Source organism: Eptesicus fuscus, chromosome 18, assembly GCF_027574615.1.
Source record: "Eptesicus fuscus isolate TK198812 chromosome 18, DD_ASM_mEF_20220401, whole genome shotgun sequence".
Taxonomy (NCBI): Eukaryota; Metazoa; Chordata; class Mammalia; order Chiroptera; family Vespertilionidae; genus Eptesicus; species Eptesicus fuscus.
The window spans coordinates 37,032,490-37,046,398 of NC_072490.1; the positions used below are offsets into that span (position 1 = coordinate 37,032,490).

A 13,909-nucleotide genomic window follows, 5' to 3' on the forward strand; every position below is an offset into this window, starting at 1 on the left:
AAATGGAAGATCAGATGCAGCCTTAAGAAGCCTCAGGCCAGTGTGGGAGACAAGCGATTACTACACGATGTGACCAGGGTGATGGGAAGGGGTGGAGCGGGGAGTCAAGGAAAGAAATGTCTGTGCTGAAACAAGCCACGGTCACATCTTACCTGGCTTTCTACGCTGGCCTCTCTCCCGCTTTTAAAACATTTACTTAGATGGTGAAACTCCCATGCTTAATATCTTCACTGGCTTCCTAGGAAACATAATAAAATCCAGGTGCCTCACCATGGTTTACCAGTCCTCTTGGGATCTAGCTCGGTCTTTCTGATTCCATCTCCCTCTGCCACTTTCTCCGTTTGTTAAGCTCCAGCCACACCGCCTCCTTATTTCTTTAACTCACCTAGCTCATTCCTGTGTCAGGGCCTTTGCGCTTTGTGATCCCTCTGCCAAATGCTTCCCCCCCCCCCCCCACCCCCCCCCCCGCCCATATCTTCAAATGGCTGGCTCCTTCTCATTCAGCATTTAGCTTAAATGTCACCTCAGAGAGGCTTTCCTGGCACCCCCTGTGTAAAGTATCCCCCCACCCCATCCGTCTATCTCTTAATCCTGTTTTCTTTTCTCCATAGCTCACCTGATTTAACATCATTCATTGTCTGTCCCTTACTTAGAATGCCAGGTCCATGAGGGTAGGAATCTTGCCAATCCTGTTCACTGCTTTATCCACAGAGCCTGGTACATAGTACATGCTCCGGTTATTTGTCGAAATGGTTAAGAAAGCTTCCTGGACAAAGGGAAAAGTAAAAGAGCTCTCGTACTTATGCTCCTATCATAGGCCTGACCCATTATGCGTTTTGTTATGTAAGCCTTTATGAGAGCCCTTTAGAGTTAGGTACTCTTTCTATACCCATTTTACTGAACCTCTGATGCAAAAAGGTAAAGTAGCTCACCCAGGAACCGGCAAAGCTGGGATTCAAACCCAGCTCCCTCCTCCAAAGCAGGGGCCTATTCCTCTCCACCTCTCTGGGACTTCAAGACTAGGATTTCAGCAAGTGGAGGAGAAGGGAGAGGGCATTCTGGGCAGAGGGAATGACAGGAGCAATGGCATGGGGCAACAGGCAGTCCCATAGGTGTTGAAGGGTAGGTGAGCAGCCTGGTGTGGCCTTGGGAGGCCCGTAAAGGGTCTTCATTCTCTTCTGCGGGTAATGGGGAGCCACTGAAGGTTTTGAATCAGGGCAGTGGCATGACCAGAGATGCAGTTTAAAAAGGTCACTCTGGGCATCACAAAGAGATTGACCAGGAAGTGGGGAAAGGGGTGGGGGAACCTGCCTCCTGTCACTCTTCATCCTTTTCCACCAGCCCCCTTGGGACAGCCCCTCTCTAACACACACATGTCATTCCCCTCTTTTTTTTTTTTTAGACTTATCCAGTGAGGACTGGAAGTTGAGGGTTCTAGGCCCAGGCATCAGAGTGGACCATGGCCTCCAGCCCATGGGGCCATGGACATGGCCTCCTGCTGCTATTGCTGCTGCTGTCTCTGGGGGCTGGCCGTGCCCTGGGCGGGGGCCTTCCCAGGCCACAAGAGGACTGGGAACCACACCTGATCCCAGGAGCCCACCCCAGGGGCCCTGTTGGCACAGAGCCCGAAGCCTTCCTCCGGCAGAAGGCCAGAGATGAGAGCCCTCGGAACGCCAGTGTTCCCCAGGTCCCTGCTGAGGAGGTGCCTCAAAGGACCGAAGACTCTCCCCTTGGCCCAGCCCTGCATGGACCTCAAGCAGCCCAGGGGGCTCGGAGAGAAGGACTCCCAGTAACTGATGACTTCCAGGTGGCTCAAGGGCCAAGTTCTCAGGGCTGGACAGGACCTCCTGACTCACAGGAGCCTCTGGAGCAAGATGCACCAGCACCCCATCCAGTGGGGTCCCCCCATCTCACTTTCATCCCAACAACTCCCAGACTCCAGCTCAGGGTAGCCACAGTGCCTCCCTCCCCAAGGGAGCCTGGAGGCCAAGTGGGACAGCGACCACTTGGAGATGAGGGTCTGGTTGCTGAAGCCAAGTTCAGGGTCTCAGAGACATCCCCCTCAGCCCACCAGGGTCCCCCCCACACTCTTGCACCCGACTCAGGCCCTATCAGGAGGCCAGTGCTGGAGGAACAGGATGGGGGTGCGGAAGACTTCCAAGAGGCAGCTCGAGGCCCCATCTTCACCCAGCAGGATCCAGCAGCCTCTGTGATTGGCTCAGGATCCCCAGTTGAGGTGGCATCCACTCAGGAGCCTGGGTTCCAGCCAGAGCTGGCACTGACCAGAAGCCTTCCTCCTGCCGAAGAGCTGCCAGCTGAGCCCCCCCAAAAGGCTAAAGGTGGGGAGATCTGGGAAGTCAGTTTTCCAAGTCCCTCACCGAAGCAGGCTGACGTCCCTGATGTTCAGGGCTCCCCAGGACCCCAACCTTCAGGTCCTCCAGCCTCAGGGACTCCTCATGAGCAGCCCAAGCCAGGTAAGTACCAAAGTGAGGGTGCTTTGCAGGGCTGGGGGGAGGGGGGGAAGGACAGTGTTCCATGGCAGCTGGATGCCCCCGTTTCTGTATGCCCTCTGGCCCCGCTGGGTCCCATTTTCCTTCCTGAGGGTGATTCTGCCTCCCTCCCGGGGGATTAGACTTTGGGGACTGCTGGAGGGGTCAGGCAAAGTGATGACTGCTTTTGTCATTTCAGAGATAGCAGCAATGAATGGAGCAGACCCCATCTCTCCCCAGAGGGTGAGAGGAGCAATGGAGGCCCCAGAAACTCCCAAGTCCCTGGTCCCTGGCCCCTCGGACCCGGGCCCAGCTACAAACCAAACAGAGAGTCCTGCGAGGGCCCTGCAGCCAGGTGAGGGCATGGCTGGGGGTTTGGGGAGAGTGGTACTCTGTTTAATAACTAAGAATTGTGTGAGGTCCAGATGGGAGGGTGGGGGGTAAATGAGGACAAACAGCTCTTAAAGGAATTGGCTAGGACCTCCTTCAAACAACTTGGGAAAATAAACTAATACTCACTGGGTACTCTGGGAGAAGTCATTTGACCTTTTTGGGGCTAGAATGTTCTTAAATGTAACATGGATGTATTTAGTGGTGATTCTCCAACTCTGGCAAATCACCCAAGGAGCTTTTAAAAAACTCCCACGGAATTCTGATTCAGTTGGTCTCCAGGTGATTCTAATATTAAGCCCATGTTAAGAACTGCTGGTATCTTATTAATAAAAATGGTAGCTCACATCCATTTAACACTCATTGGGTGCTTGGGCACTATGCTAACCATTCAGTCCTCACCACAATCCAGTGAGGTAGGTGTTGCTACCATCCCCATTTTACAGATGTGCTTGGAAAAGTTAAATAACTTGCCCATCACATTAGGGAATAATGTAAAATCAAAAACATTTTACAAAGGGCTATTTTAATAATGTTATTATTGCAGACGAAGCCGAGGAGTGGCCGGGGCGCCCCCAAAGCCATCCCCCAGCACCCCCGGTCCAGGCCCCCTCGACGTCACGCCGGGGCCTCATTCGGGTCACCACGCAGCGCGCCCTGGGACAGCCACTTCCTCCGGAGCCCTCAGCCAGCTCCATGGCATCTGCCCCAGCCTCTAGCCCTCCGGCCAACGCCACCGCACCCCCCCTGCGCTGGGGTCCCCTTCGGCGGGTGCTGAGCTTTTCCTGGGAGCTGCACGTCTATGGGGTGGGGGTGCTCTTTCTGCTGCCAGCGTTGCTGGCGGTGGCCTCTCTGGCAGCCGCCCCTACGGGGCCCTGGCTGGCAGTGGTGGCGGCAGTGCTGGTGCTCCTAGCATCGGGGCTGCGATCTGCCTACATGCTTGCGGACCCCTACGGCTCGCAGGCGCGGCTGGGTTTACGCGCCAGCCTGGTGCTCTACAACCTACCCTTCCCCTTGCTTCTCACCGCGTTGGCGGCCCTGACCCTGCTAGGACTGGGTGCGGGGCTGCCCCAGCAGCTGCAGAACCCGCTTCTGCTTGGAGTAATGGCGTTGACTCACGGCGTGGGGTTACTCGCTACAGACCTGCTGTCGTCGACGCCGACGCTCAACCTCGTGGCTCAGGGCTTCTCGTGCGCCTGGGGCGCAGCCGTGGCTCTGGGCACCCTCTGCCTGTGCCGTCGCCGCCTGCTGGACGGGCCGCGAGGCTGGGATGCCAGCCCGGGGCCGCGGCTGCTGGCCGTGGCGGGCTCCCTGGGGCTGCTGGCGAGCGGTTTACAGCTGGCAGCTGCCCTCTGGCTGTACCCAGGCCCCGGCCGCGTGGGCCGCTTCTCCTGGGCCTGGTGGGGAGTCCATTTCTGGCTGCGCCTGCTGGAGCTGACCTGGGCCCTCGTCTTGGCACTGGCTGCTGTGGTCGCGGCGCGGCCCCGGCCGCCCACGGAGCATGCGTGCTGGGCTAAGCTGCTGCGCCTGGCGTGTCCGGCGCCCGCCGGCAAAAGCGAGGTGCCGGAGCGACCCAACAACTGTTATGCGGGGCCCAGTGGCGTTGGCGCAGGCAGCTTGGACATCAGCAAGAGCCTCATCCGCAACTCTGCGGAGGGGGCGCCGCCTGCCACACCCAGTTCAGGCGCCTGGGGCTCGGCCGCGTCCCTGGGCCGCGGTCCCCAGGGCGGCCCGGTACTCTCCCGCAGCAGCGTGGGGCCGGCTCCGTCGATGAGCGAGCTGGACCTGCGGCCGCCGTCACCCATCAACCTGAGCCGCAGCATCGACGCCGCGCTCTTCCGGGAGCACTTGGTGCGAGACAGCGTGTTCCGACGCTGCGGCCTGCGCGGCCTAGCCTCCCCGCCGCCTGGGGGCGCGCTGCGGCCGCGCCGGGGCAGCCATCCGGACACTGAGCTCGACGGCGCGGGCTCCTTGCTCCGTGGCCGCTGCCGGTCGCTCAGCGACGTGCGCGTCCGCGGGCCGGTCCCACCACACGTAGTGGATGAGCCGGATCAGGTGGCTTCTGGCAGCTCCATGGACAGCTTCTCCCGGGGCTCGCTCAAGATCAGCTGGAACCCGTGGCGCCACGGGCTGTCGTCGGTGGACAGTCTGCCCCTAGATGAGCTGCCCAGCACGGTGCAACTACTGCCTGCCCCAGCCACTGCAACTGCTCCCAGCCGGCCCGTGGAACCCCGGAGTGAGGTCCAGGCTTGCGGCAAGCCAGGGGACTCTCGCAGCGCCTCCAGTGACACCATTGAGCTCTGAGCCGACCCCACACTGGGCCGCAGGACCAGCCTTCAGTGACCATATGGCATGGCCGACTGGGACAGTTGAGCCCTTAAAAAACTGGCATCCTGGGGCCTGAACCTGATTGCAGCCCTGGAAGCGGCCAGGAGTGACCCCAACCCCCACCCGCGTTTTTTGTTTTTTAAATATCTCTATTTTTTTCCAGCAGGTATTTTGCACAGAGGCTGTGATTTATGCGGAACACAGGGTGGACATGCATGGATTTAGGTATGGGGAATGGGGTCCAGGTGCCCCAAATATCCCTCCAGACTCCCCATTGTGGAAGGATGAGGCTCGCTTGTCTAGATTGAATGTCCTCTTTGTGCCAAAGAAATAAACCCTTAGGACTTGGCTCATGCCTCCCTCTGGCCATGCCAGTATCCTGTTCAGAGAAGAGGTAGGGGGCCCCACCCTCCAGTAATTCCATGTCCAGTATGTGGGACAGGGGGACGTCCAAAGGAAAGGGCACTGGACCCTCAGCAGCTGTAGAAATAAGGCTATCAGTATTTTATTGAACATCTATTTGCTGTGCACTGTCTTCAGCTCTTTACATTCACCACCTTATTTAACTGTCATAATAAGCCTGAGTGGAAAGCATTATCAAGCCCATTTTATAAATGAGAAGAGTAAGGTTCAGAGACAAAAGCCATTTTGTTCAGGGTCCTTTGGCCCAAATAATAGCTGATACTGAACCCAAAAAGTTCCATCCCTGAGGCTGGGTCCTCCACCCCTTCTCCTAACACACTTCAGGGCCAACCCTCTCCTCCTTTTACTCCTCCACCAGGGTAGCCCTCAATTTCCCAGGGTTTTAGAAAAATTTCCCAAGGGTCAGGGCCTCTCAGTAGCTTAGGCCAGTGGTCGGCAAACTGCGGCTCATGAGCCGCGGTTTGCCGCTCTGTTGACTAATGAGTTTGCCGACCACTGTCATATAAAACCCTTTACCTCTTTGCACACAATATGCCACAATTGCCTAATCCTCACAGCTTCCAACTACACGGTAACATTTAGTCTAGTCCAGTGGTCGGCAAATTCTTTAGTCAACAGAGCGGCAAACCCGCGGCTCGCGAGCCGCATGTGGCTCGCGAGCCGCCGTTTGCCGACCACTGGCTTAGGCCAACCATGGGAGTGGGAGGGCAGGCAGTACAACTGAAGCTTCTCCGTTTTCCAAGACCTTTCTTTATTTCCTGAGATGAATAAATAAATCAGTGGCTGAGGGGTGGGGGAGGTGAATACGGAACAGTAGCTGGCAGCATGCAGCTGGCAGGAGGAGGCTATGATGGACCCACCCCTGCAGGAACCCACCCCCCTCATCCTGGACAGGGGCCAAAGCTCACTAGCAGCCACCACAAGGAGACACTTAAAATCCACACACATTATGAAACCTGCCCAGTCTCCCCAAGGCCAAGATCCTATGGCATCCATTTTTAGGGCTCCTTCTGCATCCCAGGGGCCTCACCTGCCCAGGTCTGGGTGCCTAGGCTGCTCCGTAGGTGGGTAGGGGGTACTTAGCCCACTCTCAAAAAATAAAGCAAGCCGCCTTGAGTGTCCAGGCAGGAGAGAGGCCTGACTTTTGGAGGCAGCCTGGTGGGAGGAGATCCTGCAGGTATGGCCGAGATTATCTGCCCTTGATGAAGCCTTCCAGTACACGGTCACTACGCTCTGACAACCAGTAGCCAGTCATGGCCGCCACAGCCCCAATGAAGATGGCGGTAAAGACCAAATCACCCTTGGCAGCCAGGGTGGCCAGTGCACAGATGATGACACCGAAGAACATCTGCTGCAGCACCACCAGCTCATCCTCTGTCATCTCTGAGAAAAAGCCCGCTGACTCTGCGGGGAATAAGAAGCACCTGTCACTCCTCCCCCGTTCTTAGAGTCTCCCACGCACCCAATCATTGCTGCCACGTGCCTGCTAGGCATGCCAGCACATGATGTCATTTACTGCTGAGAACGACTCTGAGAGGGGCAGTTACTATCCCTCACTTAACAGGAAACTGAGGCTCAGAGAGGTGAAGAGGTTTGCCCAAGGCCACGTGGTGAGCAAGTTGTGACAGAGCACGTGCTATGTGTACCAGCCCAGCTCCAGAGCCAGACCGCCAGGATTCAACACCCAGCTCTGCGGCCTGCTTGCTATGTGGCCCCGGGCAAGTTGCTTCATTTCTCTGCATCCTCGTTTCCACTATGGGGATGAGAAAGGTACCTACAGCCTTGGGTTTGTTTTAGCGGTAAAGTAAGTTAATACATGCAACATGCTTGGAACAGTGTCTGACATATGGTAAGAGTTGTGGACGTGATCACTATTATATCACTGTGGCTGTCCATCTCACCACACCATGGCCTACAATAGCTCTCAGACGGCCAGGGCTAGGACTGGTCCCATTGGACAGATGAGGAAAGAGGCTAGGGGAGGCAGAGTAATTTGGTGCCAAGTCCTATTTTCTTTCTACCCCAGGGAGGTGTGAGGCCACCCAAAGCTACTCAAGATAAGATGTAGGCTTCAGGTCTCAATGCAGCCTCCCAGGGGCTGAGGGGTTGTAAGTGCTTAGAGAACGGGTTTGGTGGGGGCCAGGTTGGGGCTCACCTGGGATCTGCTCCTGCACACAGACGCCCTCAATCTGTTTGTAGCCCTCAGCACAGACACAACGGTAACTGCCCTCGGTGTTCTCACATTGCTCGTTCTCTCCTGGACACACCTCTGTCTCACACTCGTCCACATCTTGAGGGAGGGCAAGGAGGGATCAGAGCCCTGACTTCCAGGGTCCCACATGCAGCACCCCTGACCCGGTCTCGTACACATTCTGGCACTCCCTTCTGCCCTTACCCAGGTAACATTCCACCCTTCCCCTACCCTGTTCATATTCCAGCCCCTCTCAATTCACGGTGGCAAGGTACTCCAAGGTACCTGTGCCCCATTGGCAGGAGACTCACCGAGACACTTGGAGCCCACCTGCTGGTAGCCAGGGCTACACTTCTTACAGCGGCCTGGCCCGGCCCCCATGCAGCCCAGGCAGGCCTTGGCACAGTCTGGAGAAGAGAGAGGAGAGAGAAGGTTAAGAGCTGTCCCTAAATCCCAGGGGTTCTGGTGCCAGAGAAGGCAGATGTTTGGGGGGAACAGGCGTGGAGCAGCTCCTCCCACCTTTCCCACACCCCCTCCTCTGCAGGAGTGGACACTCACCTCGGCACTCATAGGAGCCCTCCGTGTTCACGCAGAATTGGTCAGCTCCACAGTTGGCTCGCTCTGTGCCACACTCATCGATATCTACAGAAAGGCCGGGAAGATGGGGAATTTCCATCAGCTCCCTAACAGGGAAGCTGAGACCAGAATTGTTGCAGAATGGAGTTGCCAGGCTCACATGGTGTGGCAGCAACTGCAGGCTGTCCACCAACACAGAAGCAGAGGTGCAGCTGGACTCCAGGCTGCCCAGGCAGAGAGTACATTTTCCAGGCTGCCTTGCTACTCAGTATGGCCTTGTGGTTGAGTTCTGGCCAACAGGATGTAAACAGAAGTGATGTGCTCCACTTTTAGCTTGGCTTTCAAACAACAGGCTTGGACTCACCCATGCACTTTCTTCTCTTTCTTACTTCCTGAGTGCCAGGCCATGGAACACAGAAGTGCCTGTGAACTAGCCTCAGCCACAAAGACAACCCCCAACGGGATGACTGCACAGTAAGAAAGAAGGAATCTGCGCCCTTGAATGATTGTGGCAAAAAGAGCTTCCCTGACAGCCTGGACCACTTGCTTGGAGACTGTGATTTAAGATAAAAATAAACCTCTGTATTCTTTAAGCCACAATCTTTGGGGATCTTTCTGTGACAGTATCTTAGTCATTACTCTCACTTATACAAATGGCTAGGTTTGAGACAGACCGAGTCTCAAACCTAGGTCTCCTGACCCAAGTTCAATATCCTCATTCCTCTGGCTAACCCTTTCTCCATTTTCCAGACGTGGTCTAAATGACACCTCCTCTAAGAAGCCTTTCCTGATTCCTTACCATCACCCAGCTGGATCAGGGACATCTCTCACTGTACAAAGATCAGTCTGTACTGTAGTGCCTGGTTACTGTTCTGCCTTCCCAACCAGGCTGAGATCGCCATAAAGATGGGAACTGTGTTGGTCTAGCCCAGAGATGTGGGCATTGATGGAGAACCGAGCCCAGGCCCATCTGCCTCCTAGACCTAAGGCACAGCCCCACTCACCTACACACTTGAGGTGATGCAGGGCCCAGCCCCTCTTGCACTGTAAACAGTTTGATTCCTCAGGTCCTGAGCAGCGGGCACAGGGGCCAAAGCAAGCTGGGGGGAATGGCGGAAGTAAGAGAATGAGCAGGCAGGCATCCCATCAGCCCCTGCCCAGCGCCTCACCTTTTGGCTACCTACCCGAACATACCAGATGGCTGGCGTTGCGCTCCACCTCAAAGTAGCCGAGGCTGCACTGGCCACAGGCCTCACCCCCATAGCCGGCTTGGCAGTCACAGTGCCCGCTGCCCCCTCGAGTCCCTTCCCCTTCACAACGCCCGTAGCCACCGCAGGGCTTCTCTGTACCCCCAGGACAGGCTGTGGGCAGACACCAAACCAGGTGAGATCGTAAAAACAATCTTGTATATAGAAAGCATTAACATTTTTTTAAAGAAAACTTAATTTTAATAGCAACATAATATTTTGTCATAAAACTGCATGGCATTTACTTAACCACTACTCCACTATGGAACAATTAGGTTATTTACAAATCCTTTCTTTTTCAAGACTGAATTGATCATCTTTATCTCTAACTCTTTATCTGCAGCTTCCGGGAAGATTCTTCTAAAAGGGGCTGGTAAAAAGTTTAGCTCCTGAATCAGAACTGTGTGTAGAAAAAGGTGGTGACAATGGGGGCATCAAGACAGCACCAGCCAACTCTAGGGAGGTCCCCTTAGTCCAAGGGATGGGGCCTGGTCTGACCCCAGGCATGGGAAAGGAAGGGTGGAGGTGGAAGCATTTCTCAAATACAAGATAAAACCACAGCAGCACCTGACTCAGTCTAACCACACACATGTCTTTTTTACAGAGCCATTCCCCAGTGATTTGCTCATCTCGTCAGCCCTCGTGAGGCAAGTAAGAACTAAGGTCCAGAGAAGTTATCTGAGCAGCCTAAGTGCACACAGCCAGCTAGGGGCAGAGCCAGGACTAGAGTCCTGGCCTCCGCAGTCCCCTCCCATCCCTTAAGAGGAACTTGAATAATAACTCACGAAGGCAGGAGGGTCCGAAGGTGCCTGAGGGGCAGCAGAGCTTCAGGGAATCTGAGCAGAGCCATTGGAAGAGGTCTGGGGCTTCCTGCTGCCTGACAGGCGGGGGGGGGGGGGGTGACAGCCAGGGGGCCTTAGTGTCAGAGATGCTGCCCATCCCCCAACCTCCCACCGAATCTGATACACCCAACGCCTAAGACCCCTAAGACCACCTGACCAACGCCCTTTCCTCATTTGGCAGAGGGGCAAACTGGAGCTCAGAGTGAGAGCTCGAGTCCTCAGCAGACCTGGGTTTGGAAGAAGGAGCCAAACAAGGACACAGAATCCCCTGCTTTACTCCCTGGCCCTGCCTGTGGCCCCTCCCTGGGAAAGCCCCCACATCACTCACTTGTGAAACCACCAACTCTCCACCAGCTCCTCGCTCAGCTCCAACAGGCGATGGCACTCGAAGTCCGACTTGCTGCACACGTTCTCAAGCACCTCTACCAGGCGGGTCTCACTGGCCAGACAGGGCAGAGTAGTGTGAACACATTCCACGACACCCACCAGCCTCCTTAAGGTCTCTCCCACCACTCCTCATGCCATGACAGGGACAAAGGAAAGGGCATAGGGCATAATGGAAGGGATACTGGTTTTGAGTCAGACAGACCTGAGTTTGAATCTAGTTGTATGACCTTGGGCAATTCAATCGCTCTTGAACCTGTTTTCTCTTCTGTAAAATGGGGACACCACCTCCCCTACAGGTTTGTTTTATGATATCTTTTTAAAAAATATATATTTTATTGATTTTTTACAGAGAGGAAGGGAGAGAGATAGAGAGTTAGAAACATCGATCAGCTGCCTCCTGCACGCCCCCTACTGGGGATGTGCCTGCAACCAACGTACGTGCCCTTGACCGGAATCGAACCTGGGACCTTTCAGTCCGCAGGCCGACGCTCTATCCACTGAGCCAAACCGGTTTTGGCTGTTTTATGATATCTTAGTTCCTGCCTCTGCACAATGGAATATATACTCTTGCTGGGTAGATGTAAGTAAAAATATATCATATAACAAGTGTTGGTGAGGAAGTGGAGAAACTGGAACCCTCCTACATTATAGGTGAGAATGAAAAATGGTGCAGACACTGTGGAAAACAGTTTGGCAATTCCTTGATAAGTTAAAGTTGGAATCATCATAGGACTCAGTAATTGCACTCCTGGATCTGCACCCAAAAGAATGGAAACAGGTGTTCAAACAAAAACGTGTACACAAATGTTCATTGCAATAGTATTCACAATAGTCAAAAGATAGAAACAACCCAAACGTTCATCAAATGATGAATGGATAAACAAAATGTGGTATATTCATACAACAGGATATTATTAAGCCTTAAAAAGGAATGAAATATTAATATATGCTATAATATTGATAAACCTTAAAATTTTTGATAAGTGAAAGAAACCAGACATAAAAGGCTACATATTATAGGATTCTAATAGAATTAGCAAATCCATAGAGACAGAAAGCAAATTAGTGATTGTCAAGGACTGAGGGGAGAATGAAAAGTGACTGCTTAATGGATATGGAGTTTCTTTTCGGGATGATGAAAATGTTCTGGAACTAGTGGTAATACTTGCACAACACTGTGAATGTACAAAATATCTCTAATGGTAAATGTTATGTGTTTTATATTCTACCTCAATAAAAAATTAAATATACATATACACACACATATAATGTATTATATCTTTAAAGAGTCTGACACAGTGACTGGCATATTGGAGAAGGTGGTTTTAAAAAACTGCAAAAGCCCTGGCCAGTGTTGCTCAGCAGATAGAGTGTCAGCCCGCACTCCGAAGGGCTGCGGGTTCGATTTCTAGTCATGGGCATGTACCTGGGTTACTTCACCTTCTACCACTCCATTCCAGCCACTTCTCAAATACTCCAAGCTCAGTCTCACTCTGTCCACGTCTCTTCCCTGATTGTCACATAGCTTGCTTCTTCACTTCAGCTCTCTGTTCAAATGTCACACCTTGAACACCATGCTTCTCACCATTCTGTAGTCCTCCCTGTTTTACTGTTATTCACCTTATATGACATTATTTATTGCCTTATTCACCACCTATCTCCTCTACAAGAATGGAAGCTATCTGAAGATGGGATTTTGCTTGCCTTGTTTACTGCTGTACTATAGACATTCAGTGATATTTGTTGAATGAGTAAGCACTCCCCAAAAGGCTCTAGGTCCCCACTACTAGGACAGAGAGTGGGAGGTGAGCTATACAAACCCAGCTTTCCAGCCCTTACCTGTCTTTGTATTTGGACAACTTCTCTTCTTCCCAGGCAGTATTTCCACCTCCAAAGTTGTCCCGGATGGTTCTCTCCAGGCCCTGGAAATGGAGAAAATTAGTAATACCTAAGTACAGAAGTACAGTGCCTGGCGCATTCTAGCACTTCAGTATTTCACTGACCAGGAAACAGGCACCGAGGCCATACAACTAGTAAGTAACCAAGTTGGGACTTGAATTCACACAGACTTGCATCCCAGATCTCCCCACTCTCAGCCGCTCTCTATAGTAGCCGGGTCCCTCCCACCAGGCTGCTGGTGCACTCACCTTGTTGAAGCTGTCGACCAGTCCCCGACACGTATGACACGGATGGGGCTCGGTTGGGGGCGAAGACTGGGGAGGCGGAGAGGGCTGGAGCCAAACTGGGCCTGGGAGGCTGAAGAAGAGGCTCAGGCCCCAGACTAGAGCCGGGACCAGGCCCCTTGGGGGTCTCGGGGCCATCTTTTCCCAGGCTGGGGACCTATAGATGGAAGACATGGGTAGGGTGCGCTGGAGGAGCCAGGTGAGACAGACAGAGTCTGTTCTGATATGCCAGGGGTCTGGGAGCCCAGATCTGTTACTTTAAAAAGGAGGCAGGACTGGGATACGGGCGAGAGAGGGTATGGTGGGGAAATGAGCTGGAGTAAGTTATCCTCGTTACCGTTAAGGAGGTAGCCTGCACCCTTGGCAAGGAGGCAAAAGTCAGCCCATTGTTTTAGGGTCTGAATGTAGGTTTATTAGGGGCAGGATCCGTGGAATTAGGTAGAATGGGTCAGATTCCAAGTAGTGGGGGAGAAGGAGCTGGATGAAAGATTTGTGTGGAGGAGCCCAGATCTGGATGGGAAGAGAAGGGGTCAGTCAGGTTCAGGGCCCGCAGGGGAGGATCCACGAGCCGGCAGGGGAGGATCCAGATCCGTGTAGATTGTGGGGGAGGAAGGGACGACGCACCCAGCCTGCCGCAGGCGCAGACGGCTGCCTCCTCAGCGCCACCTCCTCCGCCGCCTGCGTAAGACGTGCAACCTCCGCCGGCCCCCACAGCGCGGAGGGCGGAGCCCACGCCGCAGCCAATGGTGGCGAGCCATGTACCATTGCGTCATGCCGCACCAGCCAACCAGAGGTGGCGCCGGGCTGCACCTGTCGGGTTGTTAAAGGGCCGCGGGGACCCGGACCGCGGGCT

At 54.1% G+C, this 13,909-nt stretch overlaps 3 protein-coding genes across 5 annotated transcripts in view; 1 reads left to right on the forward strand and 2 right to left on the reverse strand.

The window, feature by feature from the left end:
• The window catches only part of FANCD2 (FA complementation group D2), a 105,337-nt gene extending 101,100 nt beyond the window's left edge, over nucleotides 1–4,237 (reverse strand). Inside the window, exon 1 of the mRNA XM_054729525.1 lies at nucleotides 4,023–4,237. The gene's annotated coding sequence lies outside the window, so the exon portion shown is untranslated. The remainder of the gene's footprint in view (nucleotides 1–4,022) is intronic.
• On the forward strand, nucleotides 1,460–8,407 carry PRRT3 (proline rich transmembrane protein 3). Its single transcript, XM_054729526.1, has 4 exons — nucleotides 1,460–2,474; nucleotides 2,689–2,844; nucleotides 3,427–5,432; nucleotides 8,366–8,407. The coding sequence occupies exons 1-3, from the start codon at nucleotides 1,460–1,462 to the stop codon at nucleotides 5,181–5,183; spliced, it is 2,928 nt and encodes a 975-aa protein (XP_054585501.1). The 3' UTR covers nucleotides 5,184–5,432; nucleotides 8,366–8,407.
• On the reverse strand, nucleotides 6,284–13,897 carry CRELD1 (cysteine rich with EGF like domains 1). 3 transcript variants are annotated; one of them, XM_028127063.2, is made up of 11 exons: nucleotides 13,681–13,897; nucleotides 13,021–13,213; nucleotides 12,713–12,795; nucleotides 10,815–10,925; nucleotides 10,430–10,521; nucleotides 9,582–9,758; nucleotides 9,402–9,497; nucleotides 8,380–8,463; nucleotides 8,133–8,228; nucleotides 7,786–7,920; nucleotides 6,284–7,034 (listed from the first exon to the last, which is right to left on the reverse strand). In XM_028127063.2, exons 2-11 carry the CDS (start codon nucleotides 13,192–13,194, stop codon nucleotides 6,820–6,822), a joined length of 1,263 nt encoding a protein of 420 aa, XP_027982864.1. In that variant the 5' UTR covers nucleotides 13,195–13,213; nucleotides 13,681–13,897; the 3' UTR covers nucleotides 6,284–6,819. The 3 variants fall into 3 exon arrangements, with proteins under 3 accessions (XP_027982864.1, XP_027982867.1, XP_008150178.2); XM_028127066.2 differs by having other exon boundaries at nucleotides 13,394–13,897; XM_008151956.3 differs by lacking the exon at nucleotides 13,681–13,897 and having other exon boundaries at nucleotides 13,021–13,387.
• Between the last annotated feature and the right edge of the window lie 12 nt (nucleotides 13,898–13,909).